At 37.1% G+C, this 17688-nt stretch overlaps 1 protein-coding gene across 1 annotated transcript in view; it reads right to left on the bottom strand.

Annotated features, from left to right (window-relative positions):
• Nucleotides 1-17688, bottom strand: part of SPAG16 (sperm associated antigen 16) — a 320746-nt gene that overhangs the window by 73480 nt on the left and 229578 nt on the right. The window contains 2 exon segments of the mRNA XM_074145844.1: nt 9004-9105; nt 9107-9145. Coding sequence (XP_074001945.1) covers nt 9004-9105; nt 9107-9145 — 141 coding nt within the window.

Raw genomic sequence — 17688 nt, 5'->3', positions numbered from 1 at the left:
ATCGGCAGCTAAAAATAGTTAAACATTCATAGAATTGTCTAAGTTGAAAGGGACCTTTAAGATCATGTAGTCCAACCATCAACCTAACTCTGATAAAAAACCATCACTAAACCATCTCACTAAGCACTATGTCAACCCGTCTTTTAAATACCTCCAGGGATGGTGCCTCAACCACTTCCCTGGACGATACATATGCCTATCAAAGTACTGCTGCTTATGAATAGAAAGACATATTCCTGTTCTTGTTAATACACTGGAGCTACAAGCAGGGAAACAATCTACAATTACTTGTATTGCTGCACACTGTGATTTTTAGGTAGCAGTACTCGACTTTAACATGTATCACAGACCATACATGTAATATTTGCACTAACTGGTACTGACAGAATATGGTTGTGATGATTGAAATACATCATTTTAATGAACTCTTGTCTTCACTGAATTCTGTAATAATATCTGACAGCTTTCACTGCTGTATGAATGACTCTCCGTCGGTACAATTCATTTTTGTTTTGTCTGAGATACTGTAAGACAATATTTCCAGGAAAACAGGTTAGGTAAAGAAGATACAGCCAATAATGAGTGAACGTAACATGAAGGATAAAGAAAACAACTGGATAATGAGCCTGGATACATAGTGAAATACTACACTATGACTTCAAACGTGCTGAATGTCTGCAGTGCCAATTCTTTGCATTTGAATACCGAATGTAGGACAGTGGAAACACCCTGTCAAGATCTGAACAGTATTTTGCAGAAGCCATAGTTCTAATATCTGCACACTTGCAAATAAGACAAGGAATTCAACTTGCAGATTGTCAAAGACAGCAAACAAACCAACTGAGCCTGCTATAGTATACACAATCAAAGCAGACTGAGTTTTCTGGACCTGCCAGGTGGTTTGGTTAGGATTTGATGGAAGGAAGCATACGCATTACTTTCATAATTCATCCTGCTCTTGAACTAGCTGTCAGGGAATCTAGGAGGCATTTTGACAAGTAGAAAGGTGTCCAGCTTGCAGAAGATCACATTACCTTAGCAGTTCAACAAATAAAGCATTCTGCTGTCCAACAGGAATCTTTCAGCTATACATATTTTAGGAAATCTGTGCATCCCCGGACTGACAAAGGGCCACTGGAACATAAAGGAACCCCAACCACATCTAATAGGTTTTTCCAAGTGATACTGGATGCTGAACTAATGGAAGCAAGGAAACTGTTTAGATAAGAAAAGGATACATCCTTTTATGCAAATCAAGTGCAACTTTCTCTCCATCCCTCCATCTTCCATAAAGAAGATGGAAATCTTATTTAGATAACTGATTGTAGAGTTCAGATAAGCCTACTAAAAATATTTGCAGAGACGAGAACTCAGACAATTCAGAAAGCAGCTCCATTCAGCACACCCTAGTTTTAAAAAAAATATAGCAGTAAGTTGGGTTTTTTTTCCCCTCCCTTAATCAAAACCAGTGCTGTGCATTTCAAGACCAACTCTTATATTTCCGTCTTTTCAATGCTTTAGGAAAAAAAAAACACACAACTATTTTTCGGTATTTAAAAAAATATTGTCATTTTACCTACTAAGAAATTCAAATATGCTTCTTACGTACAAGCTAAATTGCCAGAGACAGTTCCAGTAAAAACCACAGAGATCATGGATTTATCTAGACCTGTAGCCAACAACCACAAATACAAACATTTCAGTGGAAGCCACACAATTCCTGTCATGCTTACCAGTGTAATTCCACAGAGACACGTGTGTCTACTGTGTCCCAAATGGCGATTAGTTTATGTCACAAAGTGTGAAGGCTGACAGTCATTGCAATATTGCTAACAGCATACACTTTTAATTTCTCTAAGTATATGTGTGCTTTTGAACATTGATATGCAACTGCAAACAAGTCCAGCATTGCTTTATCACAGCATCTTTTAAGTGACAAAGAAATAAAAATCATATAAACATATTTTTCTCATGAATCTGTACTACTACGGAAAATCCAATTCTGATTTTCTTTCTTCTCACTCTGTAGGAAAATTTAAAGACAATTCATTTTGACTTTCTTTTTAATGTTACCAAGGAACGGAAAGCTAAGTTCTTAATGATGGCTTCAGTAGTAGCTCACTATATGGCCTTGAGTAAAGCACTTCGCCTCTTTGCTTAGTTTCACCAAATGTAAATAATTTTATCACTTGCCCAGTTCAGGCATTCCGTGAGAATTAGGTAAGACTCATCTGGTTTTTTTGGATGCAAATATGTGACTATATTAAGCATTTCTCATTATTAATGCCTATTGTCTCGTACTAACTTTGTAACGTGATTTAAGTAAATTTACAATATGGAGTTCAGCTACACTTCTTGATTAAGTTTTGTACTTCAAGATTCATTTTTGTCAGTATTATGAAGATTAAGCCATATTTTCCCCTTAACTGAACATCTATGCTTTGGATACCATTTTTCCCTGATAATTCACATCTTCAAATTGATTTTTACAATTGACTTTCTGGGAATTATAACAACTAGATTTTAGACTTTCTTTGGTCCTGAAAAATGTATTATGGAACTCTAGCATAATTATAAATTTGGAGACTTGGGCATAGGCCTCATTTTGATTTGAGGGATTAATAGCAGGTTGTCTCTCCAGTACTCCTTAGAGGATTCCAAAAGGAATTCTCCTTTATCAAAATGGCAAGCATTTTCCGATGTGCTGTCAGGACCGACATTACAAACTACCCAAAGATGGTCCTTCCACATTTCCTCCGAGTTCTTCTACTTGCCTTCTAATTTCCTGGAGGACATTTGTCTTTTCTGAAAATAGATTAGCTTCACTTTTACTGGAATCAATTAAACATGGTATCTGGCGAGAAGAGCTTGTGGCTTCTGTCCCACTGAAAGGCAAGTCAGATAAGTGTCATCTGAAAAGGGGTATTTTGACAAGGGCTGGTTAAACTCCCTCATTCTGATTCAAAACGTGAAAGTGTGGCTCCATATTGGAGAAACTAGACAATCTTTGAGTTTCTTCAAAGGAGATTTTATAGAGTCCCAACAGGGATACATTTGGTGTGGTGAAAAATGACTACAAATCTGAGAGTAAATGTTTCATTTAAAAGCTGTCCATTGCCTAAGAGAAAAGGAAGAAAAAGAAACAGAGTATGAGTGTGAAAGATGCCAGGAGAAGTTAGGCTAAACTCTGTGCCTTTTCACCTTGCTTTGATGGTACAAAGCAGTTAGTTTGACTAGCCAACTTGGCGACTCAGGCATCATTAACTAAATTCTTTATTGAGACTAAAGCAAAAAAAAAAAAACACCCCAAACCAACCAAAACTATCATAGCAGTTTAAAATCAACTTGTGTCTTGCACTGCACACTGTCAAGATGTGTTAATAATAAAAAAAGTACAGTATCATCATTGCAGGGTATCATTCCAAGGAAAGCTAGAGTTGATTAGGGGCTTCTAATTAAACAAAATCCATCCCTGCTTAATTTCTTTAAAATGTATACTAACCCTAAATTTCCCCAAATTAAAATAGTTCTTAGGAGAATAAACAAAACTAAAATCAGCAGTTATCCAGTTGAGAGAAGTTATAACAGAAACCAAGAATCTTAATGTAGGCTAAGAACAAAAGAAGGAATTATTTAAATAAACTATGAATTAATTTATGTCATATGCGTCTGACGCTAGGTAAAGAAGTGAAAATTCCCAGTCTTGTTCTAGAAAAGCAAAAGCTGTCGACAATTATCTTTGTGTATATTTAGAAATAAGTAAAAAATATATTAACACCTTAGTAACAAGATACTACATTAGTGGTTGTACAGGATTATTAACAGTTATCATGATAGATTAGTTACTTTTTCAATTTGCACCTGAAAAAATGCACCCAAGGATACTAGTAATGAACGAGCATTTTTCATTTTTTCAGAATTTTACAAGAAAATTTTTATCATTGGAGAAATTTCAGGGAGCTAGACAAAAGTTACGGTGTTAAATGAAAAGGAAAACAAATAAGTGATGGATTAAAAAACAGCAAACAGAAAGCAGCAATGGCTCCAATTCGCAAACATTTATTCACCCTGAGGTCTGCTGCAGGACAGCAGTACAGAATCGCATTTCTCTGTGGCTTACTTCTGCCAATATTTTTCACTACAGAAAGAAATCAGAGAAAAATGGAGAACTGGTCCAATGACTATGTAATGGATAAACTGGAGGAAAAAAAAAATTATGTTATGACTTTGGTGCAAAATATGTCTAAAGCTTAAAGCATAAATAACAATGTTTGCATTTAACATACAGTCTACAACATATGTTTGCAAAACTAAATAACTGCTGTGTTTACATGAGATATAGGATGTTCAGTTTGATTTGCATATCAGAGATCAGGCTGTAAATCTCTGATGATATTTACAGTTGGATAATTGAAATTAATCCTGCCAAAATGACTTTGACAGTCCCGAATTTATGGGCTGAGAAAACAATCCTGGAACTGTTTGCTGAGCTATTAACATGGCTGGCTATATATTTTCAATCTGAGCTATGCTGCTGAATATAAACCTGTTCACAAATTATAAGCCTCTTCTTCCCCCACTTTGGGTTCAAGTCGCTTCCTGTAATCCTTAAGAAGATGGGGGCAACCTTGAAGATAGCAGATATGTCTGTATTTTGCTTGTTTTGATTTTTTTTTTTTTTTTAAATTAATTTTTCTAATCATGGCAGGTACATTATGTCCCCCACCCCCGGTGTTATGCCATTTTCTTTTTAGCTTCCTTTAAAAACAGCCAGTTCTCCCAGAAGAAAGCATCAAGAAGTTCCAACATCAGAACTCAGACTCCCTCAAATCCTTCAGTAACTTGGATCATGGTTGCACCTCAGCATGTGTTTGTGCCTTCAGGGAATATGAAAGTGCTTGGATTCTTTTTTGTTTGTTTTCTGTTTTGTTTTTCAAATTCAGATCGCATCTTTAAATAGAAGGCACAGAAGCTGTCAAGGAGAAGAACATTGTTAACTACAAAGCTACCTCACGTTATACTCCTGGTAGGAATGACATTTGTGGCTAGATATATGACAGAAACTTCCAACACACATGAAAGAAAAATGCTTGTGAATAATATCCACTGGGGGGGGTGGGGTGGGGTGGGAATTCAGCAGTAGTTTCACCTTCTAATAAAACAAAATCCAAACAATTAGCAGCCTGAATTTTCTTATCATTGGCAAAGAACTACATAATTTATTAAAACTGTTGGCAACCTTTTCCTATTTAAGAGATGTGGCACATTGCATTCTTTGGACTCCAAGAATGGATTTCATGATTGTGAAAGTTGCCCCTTGGGTTCCGGTGCTAAAAGTCAGCAAACAGCCTCCCCGCTTTCTTGATACCAAGTTTTCAACCAGTGAGAAGTCTGTTGTAGGTATTTCAAAAGTTGCGTTTCTAGATAAAAACATATGTTTCTAATACATAAAAGCAGCTTTTGGAAGTCTGGAAATAAAAAGATGTCTACCACTCCTTACAGAAATGTATGTTTTTCTATTCATAGCATTTATTTACAACATATCACTTTTAGAAAGATGGCAGTGATACCTTTGATATTCATCTTGCTTTCTATCCCCCCCCAGCCCCAACATGCTGCTTTCCAGGACCACTCAGTTTGAAAGCAGGCATCCACCCAAATAGGTAATAACAAGGAAGAAAGCCCTCATTTATAAAATGTTAATTCCTTATCAGTGGAAAGAATAAATCACTAGACTAAGCAGAATAACTGTGATCACTGATTATTATCCTACCACCAGTATGTTAGCTTGAGCTTTGTCCCCTGTTCAGAGGTTGTGTCAACTGGCAGAAGAGGGAAAATTCTAAAGAGTAGCACTAGATAAGTGCTAGGACAAGAGGAAATGGGCACAAACTTGAATTTAAGAAGTTCCACCTAAACATGAGGAGGAACTTCTTTCCTGTGAGGGTGGCAGAGCCCTGGAACAGGCTGCCCAGGGAGGTGGTGGAGTCTCCTTCTCTGGAGACATTCAAACCCTGCCTGGACACGTTCCTGTGCAGCCTGCTCTGGGTGGACCTGCTTTGGTAAGGGGGTTTGGACTAGATGATCTCCAGAGGTCCCTTCCAACCCCAACTGATTCTGTGATAAGCACGTATTCTGTGAGGACTGGAAGAAAAAAACTTTGTAAGCACCTAATACCCTTGTGAAAAGCCTGCTCCCCATTCCCACTTTGTTGCACACACCCAGATTGTAACGGAGTCTGAAGGAGGTTACATATTTATATAGTACCTAGTACAGCTGGCTTCATTCATATCAGAGAACTCCAGGCATGTAACAAATTTACAGCTGACACTCTGAGAAACATATAGAATTAGTGTTGCCAAACTCAGCCAATTAGCTTGGCAATTAGTAATGCCAAGCCAAAATACACTGAACGTTATTTTGCATAGCATTTCTGTTTATATGCATCACCAAATTAACAATTCAGACTGGAAACTACCAGACTGATTAATCTTTCAATAGCTTTGTCTTACTTCCACATCTTGCCATATATTCTGTACAGGTTGATTTTTCACTTGAATTAGTCAACACAGGCATAAGGATCAATTACAGCTGACTCTTCTGCAGAGTTAGGTCATCAGGCAGGATGTCTTAAGCTTGAAACAGCCATGTCTTGTAATCAAATCCCTTTTTAAAGAAGCTCTTCAAGAGCATCTAATTTTTGCACTGTACTCATTTTACACTAAGTTCATATACCACATACACGTCTGCAGCACATCTTAAAAATTCACCTAAACAGACTAGCTAAACAGAACTCAATTGTCTTTTGGACACATAGCTAATGTAATATAAATGAACAGATAGGCTTTTACTGTGAACAGATTGGAAGTCTACCAGCGAGGTCTCCACGTGAAGTTTTTTTAGTTCAAACTCTGAATACTCCTATTTTAAGCACACTACACCACATTTTTGTGCCACCTCCTGCTCCCATTAGCCACTGAGATTTTTGCATGACTTGCGGTTTCAATAATTATATGCTGATAACTAGCCTTTCACGTCATGGCTGTGCTCCTTACTCTCTTATTTTCAAATGCAAAACGCACATCAGCTACACCGAAGGTAGAAATGAGAGCTGGTAATGAGTGTGAGTGGGAGGCATGGGTTGGCGATGAAGATTTGCTTTGATTCCTCTGACTACAAAAGCCTCCTCGGTGGAGACAATATTTTAAAGTGTCTAAACAAAACATTTGTCTACACCAATTCAAAACCTTTCTGACATAAAATTTAAGCTGTTCTTACTATTATTTCTTAAAGGTTATGAATAGGCCACAAAGGATGATCAAAGTGTTAAAATCCCTGAGTGATGTGCTCTGGGCAACCCTGCTTCAGCAGGGGAGTTGGACCAGATGATCTCTAGAGGTCCCTTCCAACTCCGACAATTATTATATTTATATTTATATTATATTATCCTACAATGGGTTAAGAAAAGAGGCAACAATGTAATAGATTTCAGGTGTTTTCATTTCTAAGCAAAACACTGACCATTAATTCTTACTACTGATAGTAATGGTGGAAGCATAATCTGTTATCAGAACAGGCTGACAACTTCTGTTATAAACCACACTTCTCAGTTGTCTTGAACTTTGCCAAATTTTAACTGCTTTGTCTATGACTTTATAAAAATTGAATATTTGTTTCAAGCTTTTAAGCAGCTGCTCTCAGCTTAGCCAAAATAATTCTGAATATTTCATTAAAAGATACGTTACTTATCCCATTTGGAAAACAATGCTTTTTTTTAATGCTTCCTTGATTCACCATTTGAAAGCAAGACTGGAAATCTGATACTGACAGAGTTACAATTAGCTCTAAAAAATATGGCCGAACGATAAAATTTTGAAAAATCTGAACTCGTACATGCCTATCGGAGAAGTACATCACTCCTACAACAAACCCCCTCCACGCTCCCACTTCACCAAGCTTGCTTGCAAATAGGTCTCTAGCTCTCAACTGCAGGGCTCGCTGCAATTGCAGCAGACAGGGAGTGATCTAGGCAAAAAAGAACGAAAGAAGAAAGTCTCCCTTGCTTTTTCAGTGAAGCTTCTTTCCCTGCGGTGGCCAACAAGCTTGAAGGTATATTCCACCTCATTCAAATGCAAAGGAAGACGACGACTGAGAGGAAATAGAAAAATCCATTAGGACTGGATAATAAAGAACTAGTGAAAACAGAAATGAGACTGGAGACTTGTCTGTGGATTGATGGTATTCAGTTGTTAAAAATCAGACCTAGTACAGTACAGTGGTGTCAGTAACACTATTCCTAAGTTATTCAGGAGTCTAGAAGGAATAGTTTGGAAAAAAAAATATCAATCCATTCCATTCCTTTAAGGTGTAAATTAATTAAACTATGTCACCTCAAACATAACTGGAGAAAGTTGAGGAACTAATAATTAATTGGTAAGCAGGAATATGCTAATATTCTAGAATCATCATCATAAAAATGCATTTGTATGGATAATACAGAAAATGAAGAGGTATACCTTGATTTATTCATCAGGAGTCACCTTGCCAAAACATATATAATGAATAAAATAAATTTCCACTTGTCCAACCTCAAATTAAAGTGTGTTGTATACCTATGAGCTAGAAACACTATATACAAAACTTACTTAAACTTTTGTTCATTTATTTAAATTACATATTGAAGTTCCACAAAGCTATGACCTTAAAAAAAAAGCAAACCAATAAGCCCACAGAGTAACAGATGCCAAATAAAAGCAAATACTTTTTTTCGGCACTATCTTAAATTAAGTCTTTCCCAGCTCCCTATTTGGTACAGCCTTTATCTAGTAAATCACATCAAAGCCTGGTTTTTGCACCACTTCCCTTTAATTTACCTATGTTATTAAAGTGAAGTCCACAAATTGACGCTAGACATCTCTCTCACACTGGGCTAAAACATAAACCAGTAGTTCTTAAGTAAAGCTACCAATCACAGCTAATAAAGAATCTCCAGTAACTCCATACCTCTTATGATCCCATATTTTGCTTGTGTCATCCATGGAGGCAGAAGCCACGAAATCACCACATGAATGCCACGAGCAGTCCCATGCAGCGTGGGCATGTCCGCACCGGTGTATCCCCACTTGAAGCGACCGGCTGGGTTTCACTGTTATGAGGAATAAAAAGAGTAAGTAGTTTGTAGCAAGGATACAGGTGTAGATTTTTCAAAGTACAGAGCAAAATAATTTAACTATGTTTAGAGAGACAGGTTAAGTAGCAATTGTTGATTTTACATTGCAAATTTATTAAAAATTACATTCATATACATTTACATTACAAATGCATATGAACAAAAAATTATGTTTGAAAACATTCATATTATTACTTTACACAGTTTTCCGACACATCATAGATGAAGTGGTCATGTATTAAATATGCTATCAAAGGAAAAGAAAAGGAGGTATCAAGTAGCTATCTTCCATGGGAAAGTAAGTATGGGTTCCAAAAATTACATTCTTACTTTCTGTAATTTATTTATGAGTTTATCAGTAAAATAAATTAAGCCCAGAGAACTGCTTTCAAAATAGAATAAAATAGCTTCAGGGAAGAATATTTTCTTATTTCCCAAATCCATACCATTTTCTACATATAAGTTACAATTTAAGCATCACAGTTTTGTCTGTTCTGATTCAGTATAAACACTCTGACACATTCACAATCTCTTGGGGCCGTCGATACGTTATATAAATGAAAAATGCAAAATTAACTCAGGCTTTGTGGCCAAATCTTCAGAAATAAATGAAATAGAACTATACTAGTTTAAGTATGGACATATGGCTTCACCATAAAAGTCCACCTGGTTCAGTATCATGTTATACAGTAGGGGTTTCTTAACAAAAAGAAGAAGAAAAAGCATGTGAAGTGATTCTCCTATTAAACTCTCCCAGACCTAGCCTGTGGCTTAGGTTTTCTTTGAGACAGCAGCTTTGTACTTAACAAGCATCCATGGAGACTTTTTTCTATGAATAATTAATTTTTGAACATATGCAAACCTTTGGCACCCACAATCTCCTGTGTCAATGAATTCCAAAATTTAATATCCATTGTGTGAATAACTATTTTGGGGTGTTAAATACCTTACTTCATTCGATGCTTCTAATTCTAGTGCTGTGATTAAAAGTAAACACTGCCTATACATTTACCTTCTGTAAACCAACTGTGATACTACAGGTTCCCTATTACATCATATTTTACCCGCAAAGCTGAACACTCCTACTTCTATTGAGTATCGTTCCTCATACAGGCATCATTCCAGCTCTTTTGTCACATTTACCAACTTTCCGATCACCTCTTGAGCTGGAACATGAGTACTGAAGAAACAGGTACCCAATATACAATAGCTATACAATAGCACAGCAGCGTTTTCTGGTTTATTCTGTATTCTTTTCATTTGATTAGCATTTTTAGCACTAGTGCACGGAGATTTTCAGAAAACTGACCACAGTGGCTCCAACATTTCTCTCCTAAGCACTAATGATTAGTTTATATCCATTATTATCTATGCATAATTAGGACCATTTTTTCTCATGTGCATTACTTTACAGTCATCTGCAATGATTTTCATCTGCCACTTCACTGTCAACTGTTGCGACAGGAATTCTTTTACTGTAATTCTTCACATGCAACCTTTGTTTTTACCGCCCCAACTAATTCATATGATCAGTAAGCTCATGCACCTCATTCTCATCCCCAATTTCCAAGATCATCTTAATAATTTAGGACCAAGCACAGATCCCTATGGGACCTAAGTAATAATTTCTTTGTTCTGAAAGTGACATTCCTGTCATTTTGCCAGTTTTTAAATTCGGGAGATAAATTTCCATTTTATTCAGGGCAGTTTTGCTTCTTTGAGAGTTTTTGTCAAATGACCTTAAGAAGAATTTACTGAAAATCCAAGTATACCAAATTTACAAATCTTCCTCGATCAAATGCTCAGCACACCCTTCAGAGAACTCTAACAGATTTCTGAGATGTAATTTCCAAAGCCATGCCGGCACCTACCAATGTTTCACTATAACAAATGTATCCAGGTATCCTGTATTTTTGCTTCTTAATATCATTTCTACTAGCTTTCCCAGTATAAAAGTTGGATCAACTGATCTTACAGCCCCTTCATCCCAAACTCTTTCAAAACACCGAAAAAAATCAATGCAGCCTTTCCAAATTATACCAGGAATAATGGAAGTTTTCTGTTTTGTTAACTAAAAAAAAAACAAAGGAAAAACGTTTGGGGATAATACACAAAAATACAGGCGAAAAATATTTCAACCTTGGGCTTTCAGACCAATTTCTGGTGTTATCTCACCAACATCAATGTGAAGATCTTGCCTTTAGGATCCAATAAAGTCTGTTTTTATTTGAATAATGGAAAATGCGCTATCACAGGCAGTAAAAATCCTTCTTCCAAATCTCTGGATATAAAACTGTGGGAACTGAAAACAGCTCAAGGGTTGATACCAAGCACTACTGTGAAACTTCATCCTAAGAATATACTCAGAGATATTTAGTTCATCGTTGCACTTTAAAAAAAGAAAATAAAAAAAGGTCAGGGGCGGGAAGTGCGTGAAACTTTTTTTTTTTATATCCTTCCTTTTCCAACAGATATCCACCAGATTGTTCTGTAAAAGCAACTACTAAGACAGCTTGAAATATGTGCATCATTTACCTGATAGATCTTAAGGGGGGAACTTGCCATTATGAAATATCACCTACCTAAACTTTTGACTATTTTTAACACTTACGGTTTAGATTGCTATTTTTTGTGAAAATATCATTATAATCCTCATTACGGCGGTCACACCCCCATGCCTAAGACAAAACTTTGAGAGATTAATCTCTCAGAAATTTTAACACTGCACAGGAATAATTCTGAAGCTTTTTTTCACATATAACAAAGCATAAAGGCTTGAAGCGTGAGGAAGGGTTTGGAGGAGACCCTAATTTTGTCAGGCTGCTAGGAATAAATGTGCTTTTATTAATGAAACACTTGTACTTTTAATAACTCAAGGTGGATCTCACTTCTGGAGACAGATAAAATTAGCAAAATGACAAATTATCATACCCCTTACACATTTATGAAATAAGAGCTATTTTAAAACAAATTCAGAAGCAGGTATAAAGTGGGACTGATGAAATCTATAATTGATTCAGAGGGTAGTATGTGCTGCCACTGTTGTGAATCACAAAAAGAGATTTATTGCCTGCGTATTTTTTAATATATGATCCCCAAAATGCTACACGAATAACTGGTTTCTTGGGCTGAATTTTAAGAATACACCATCCAGGCAGTGATGAAAATCTTTCAGAAAACAGATATGAGCGGGAAGGTAGTTGAAATGGATTCAATTTGGCAATCTGTGGCAGGGGAAAGAGTTACAAATGAGGTTTAGTCCTCCTTACAGATCAAAGGAGAAAAAAGCCGAGATGGAAAACAAAAGTGTAGCTTGGAAAAGTTTTGAGGGACAGACTGACAGCCTGGGGCAAAAATATTCAGGAACAAAGGGGCCCAGCGCCCCAGTCCCCTGCAACACAAGCTCCCTAATTTTCCCTGGGCATAAAAAAAAGCATCACTTCACTGAAGACAGGGGACTTTTATTAGTTGAGGATCTGCAAGTATGCATGTATCAACTTCAGATCAGGATTTCTGGGAAGCACAAACTGCTGCTTAGAGGAATGACAGCTGTCAGAGTTGTTTTAGCACTGGGGCCTGCACTTTTTGGTCGTGAAATCTTCGCTGCACCCTAGTTTTCAAACCAGACACACACGTTACAAAGAAAAAGTGCTACGTCAAGCCAAGTCAGGCATCCAAATCAAAATGCTGCTTTTAGAAAAAAAAATCCTATCTACTTAATAGCTGACTGCTAATGACTGTCTGATTTGCAGCATTTTTTAGTCCTGGGAGATAAAAGAAACACCCCAAATTCTGAGGTAATGTTTTGTTACCCACAGCTGCAACATTTTTTTTACTGCCCTATACATAAGATTAGCCGGGGGGGGGGGGGGGGGGGAGGGGCAGGATATCAGGAAAAGCAGATGTTTTAATGATTTAGGCTATCAGTGTAACAGTCTGTGATTCCCAACACAGTCCTCTACCATATGACCGATTTTCAAATAAAACGCATACTGATCTTTATATAAAAACCACGGAAATATGACATTAGATGCTCAGTCTTAATTATCAGCAGCAACACACATAACCTCCAACTGAATTTAAGCTACAAGTAATCGCGCATTGTGTATATCTTTAATTCAGATAATAAAACGCTTTAATTCTTCTTTACCAAACAAATCAAAGAACCGGACAACATGTTAGGAGACAAGAACAATGTAATTCTGATCTTTTTCTGTCACTTGAAACACATTCACATATATGCAAATAACTTTGTCACCTTTTAGAAGGTTTTTTTTAAACAAAGTAGCAGTACATTCACGTACAGCGTTATATGGACCCAATCCGTTGGGTTCGTGTGGCCTTGCTTGGTCTGTTTGGGGTTTTGTTTTCTGTTTAGTCTTTCTAGCAGATCAAAGCACTGTAAGGGATGAAATATGCCTGTAGAGTTTAGAAAAAAGTATTTGAGTAGAAAAACCTTGTAAAAGTTTTAGGCAATGGAAGGTCTACGGCACGTGTAACCCCCGCGTTGCCTCTATGGGTAGATCTTTTTTCTTAATACGAAATACGCATACCCTTCTACCCTTCAACTGATTTCAGGTATTCCTAATTGATGCTATAAACCTGCCCTTCCAGAAACAATTACAGTGGACAAAAACTTTGCATTCTGCATTCCACAAAAGCAGATGGAGCCTTACCTTCTCAAGCCTTAACAAATCCTTCCTCCCTCATGTTCTAAACACGCCCATTTCCTTTCATTATATATTCCTCCTTCTTCCAGCTTCACTGTTCTCACTACAAGATGCCTCTCCATTAATACTTACTGAGTTGTAGACACATCAATAATTAAGTGTCATATTCAACAACAACATGAGCCTTTGGCACAGAGTTATTCTACAACATTCCAGGTGACTGATTACCTTTCTGGATTACCAGTCACATGGAGACAACAGCTACACTGATAGTGTTGCCCTGTGAATATAGCAAACGTAATATCAACAGTCAAAGCAGGTTCAAATACCGCACTTTGTTCAAATGTTTCTGGACAATGGACTTAGATCTGAACCCTGAGCTACTCCAGGGGGATTACTAAGGTTACCTCTGAAGATGATGTGGAAGGTAGAGCTAGCAAGCTACTCTGCTTTACAACATCAGCTGTCAAGCAGGACCGCAGTTCCCATCCTTCAAAATTTACAAGGATTGTCATTTTGCATCAGCCAAAATAAATGATAAAGCCATCTGTATCATTAGATCTAGCTGCCTAGGATATCCCTCTTTCAATCTCTCACATCACTGACTGGAGCAATATCTCTTCACAACCACTGAGCATCCTTGGTCAGCTTAATTCTGAATAGTGATGGAGAGAGAGAACATCTTGCTCTACATTTTATTTGGTACATAACAGTAAGGCAGACTTCTCTGTCCACCGTATCGTAAGAGTTATACACAGAAATACTATTTTTAGCAGTTGCCAGGGACAGTACCGGGAATCAGTCAACAATTTTGTTACTGTATTCTACATGGCATTAAGTGAACACAGCAACATCTGTGCTACTAGCATTTGTATGTATTATTTATGTCGTGCTGTGGACGTGCCCAGTGCTCTGCAAACTAAGATACAGCTCCTTTCCTGAGACAATTACATTCTAAATCAAAAGGTAAAGCCTTACACACAGTGTAATAATGGTTCTCAAAGCAACACATTAAAACAAACACAACTTGTGTTAAAGTTTTCTGTCCTAAAAGAGCTGCAGCAACAGGTGGCATCTGACTAGGACTTTACCATACAACATAAGCATCAGCAACTCAACAACAAATTTTAAACATACAGTCTAAAACATTAAAGGATTAAGAGTCTCTTACCATGGCAATTGAAAAAACACTTTACAATCAATATTCCAATTGCTTAACTGGAAAAATTATGTCTCTTATTTACCTCTATTCATGCAAGTATTCTAAAGCAAAATTCTGAAAGCTACTATACTATTTGCAATATCAGCACAGGTAGACCCTAAGCACAGCAAAGCCCAAGGGAAGAACTGCAAATACTGTTAAAGATTAATTTTGCTGACATTTTATGCTAGGCCAAAGAGGAAAGATAAAGACAGGAAATGTCTAGAAAAACTGAATTTTTCCATGAAAACAGCACAAACCAAGCCTATGGACTTATCTTTTGCCTCTTCGCCGTTGATTAAATAAATGTATCAGGAACTGATTGATCCATTAGATTTGTGTCTTCTGAGTTTTGTCAGTATTAGCCTGCAGGTTAAAAGTTACTAGAGAGCATGGGAGAGGGTGTAAGGAACATGCGCAGAAGCAACATAGGAAAGGGCGGGGGGGTAGTACATCCTTGTAAGCTTCATTGACCTTGGAAACAAGGTTAAAAACAGTGATCCAGACAGTTATGCTTAGGAAAGTAAATACCTACCAATGAGGTCCCATCTTTGGTTATGAGAGCTATATTTAAACACTCTCTTTCCCATTTGATACTAAAAACAACGTAAGGGATTGAAAATGCCAAACATCAGTTCAGCTGTGCCGTCATCGAAACTCTATTGTCCTGCTTGGCCAGGGTGTGTTTTTGTCATAGCCCCTCATTTTCTTCTGACTAGAGAAGGTGAAAATCAGGGTGAATTCAAAGAAGGCTGGGGTCAACATGTTATTATAAAAGTTCCCATTAAAAATATTTAAAAGACAACAGCTGATTTTTCCACACCAGGCAGGAGACTTGCAGAGTTCCTTGAAAAAGGACAACATGGATCCAACTCTTTGTGGGTATAGAGGAAGGTGGGATCAAGTCCTGGAAGAGGAATACATCAAGGATTACATGGAAACTGAATCCAGCTCAAGAACCTCTGAAATAAGAAGTAGAGTCCAGGAGGGTAGTAAGACAAAACCTCACAACAGCCTTTCCTATTCTTATACATTCCTAGGCAACCCCTGGTTCTCGCTGCTGGGGACAGATGATGGTCCAGAAGAATCTGGCACGTGCGACCATCCTTGTGTTCTTAGTCTGTATTTAAGCAGAACAGCCGCAAAGATTTTGTTTCTAATAGATTTTCTAACCTTGAAACAGACTTGAGATACAGTTCACTTCTTTTGTTACTGGAACTCTGAGCCACATTAATTATTTACAGTGACACTTCTTATTAAAACCCCTAGGTTTTTTGATATCTATGGTTCATTTTGCATGTTGCTTTCATTATCCTCATGGACTATGTGTCTAATATCTTATGTAGTAATTGTAATATGTTTCACCCTTCAGAATAATCTTAAGCCCAATTTTACTCCTGTTTTATTAATAGACATAAAATGTCATTTACCCAGAAGGTGAATGCCAGAATACCCAGCAGTAGAAATACAAAAATACCTTGTCTTTTCCTCATTTATCATCAAAGCTGAGGGGGGAAAAAAAGAATTAAATTTCAAAAATTCAAAATCAATCATAAACTGACATTCTATAAACCAATGAAGACGTTTCAAAGCCAGGAAGCACGGCAGTAACAAGCAGATGGTGAACAGTACATAGGTACATGGCGTTTTGTCTCAGAAGAAAAATGCAACCGTCCTGCAAAAATCTGTGACACAAGGCCAGCAGCTGGAAATCTTCAGAAAACCCTCAATGCATAGTATGCCAAGTGCAAAACTCAAGGTAGTTTTTCATTCTACATTACCTAATGGCTAGATCTTTTTATCATATTTCATGCTTATATATTGACCCAAGACAGGATAACTGTTTCCCCCTGCCACTCTACCTGGCTGACAGCTGGCTACGACATCAAGGGAAAAAACCTAAAGCAGTCTTTTGGAAAAGCACCACTTGTCACTGATTCTAGATAAGACAGACACTGGGAGTAAGCATCACAAAAATAGTAATCTTTTGTTTTAATGAAGCTCGTCTTCTTTATTAAAACTTCAGTAAGGCTACATTACACTTCAAAAGTGACAATTTCATATCTGCAATAATTTAAATATAACATGCTCCTACTACCAAAAAGAGTCCAAGTATGGTATAAATGAATTTTCACACAATGAATTAAAATCATTTATAAACAAGTCCTCCATATTTTAAAGCATTTTCCCTTTCTGAACCAAGTACTGATGACAGAGACTGGCGTATCTAGCCCCACACACACAGAAAAATCCTGTTTCACTTGGCGCCTTTCCCACTGCTCTTACCAGCTTGTCTCTGTCCCAGTGCACAATTATTCCTTTATTTCAAGGTTTTGGCCTGCTCTATACACAGCCTATGCTTCTGTATTCTGGATGGTTATGATGATTTTTTTTGATGTCCACAAGGCAGCAGGTTGCTCCAATTCAGGTTATAATCTATACAGACCAGTCAGGCCTGCAACATTCAAATCCATTAGCTTGCTAAGATTGGCTTAGTACCCCCGCAAAAATATTGAGCGTTACCATTCACTACAGGCTAGTCTTTTTAAAGTCTGAAAAATGAGTCAGCTGTCTTTCAATGTCATGTAATTAAAAGTGGTTAAATGAGATTTTAAAATAATTTGGGCACCTGGTAGAAGGCAATTTTT

The sequence above is a fragment of the Numenius arquata genome, chromosome 3 (assembly GCF_964106895.1).
Source record: "Numenius arquata chromosome 3, bNumArq3.hap1.1, whole genome shotgun sequence".
Taxonomy (NCBI): Eukaryota; Metazoa; Chordata; class Aves; order Charadriiformes; family Scolopacidae; genus Numenius; species Numenius arquata.
This window is presented reverse-complemented; position numbering and strand designations above follow the sequence as displayed.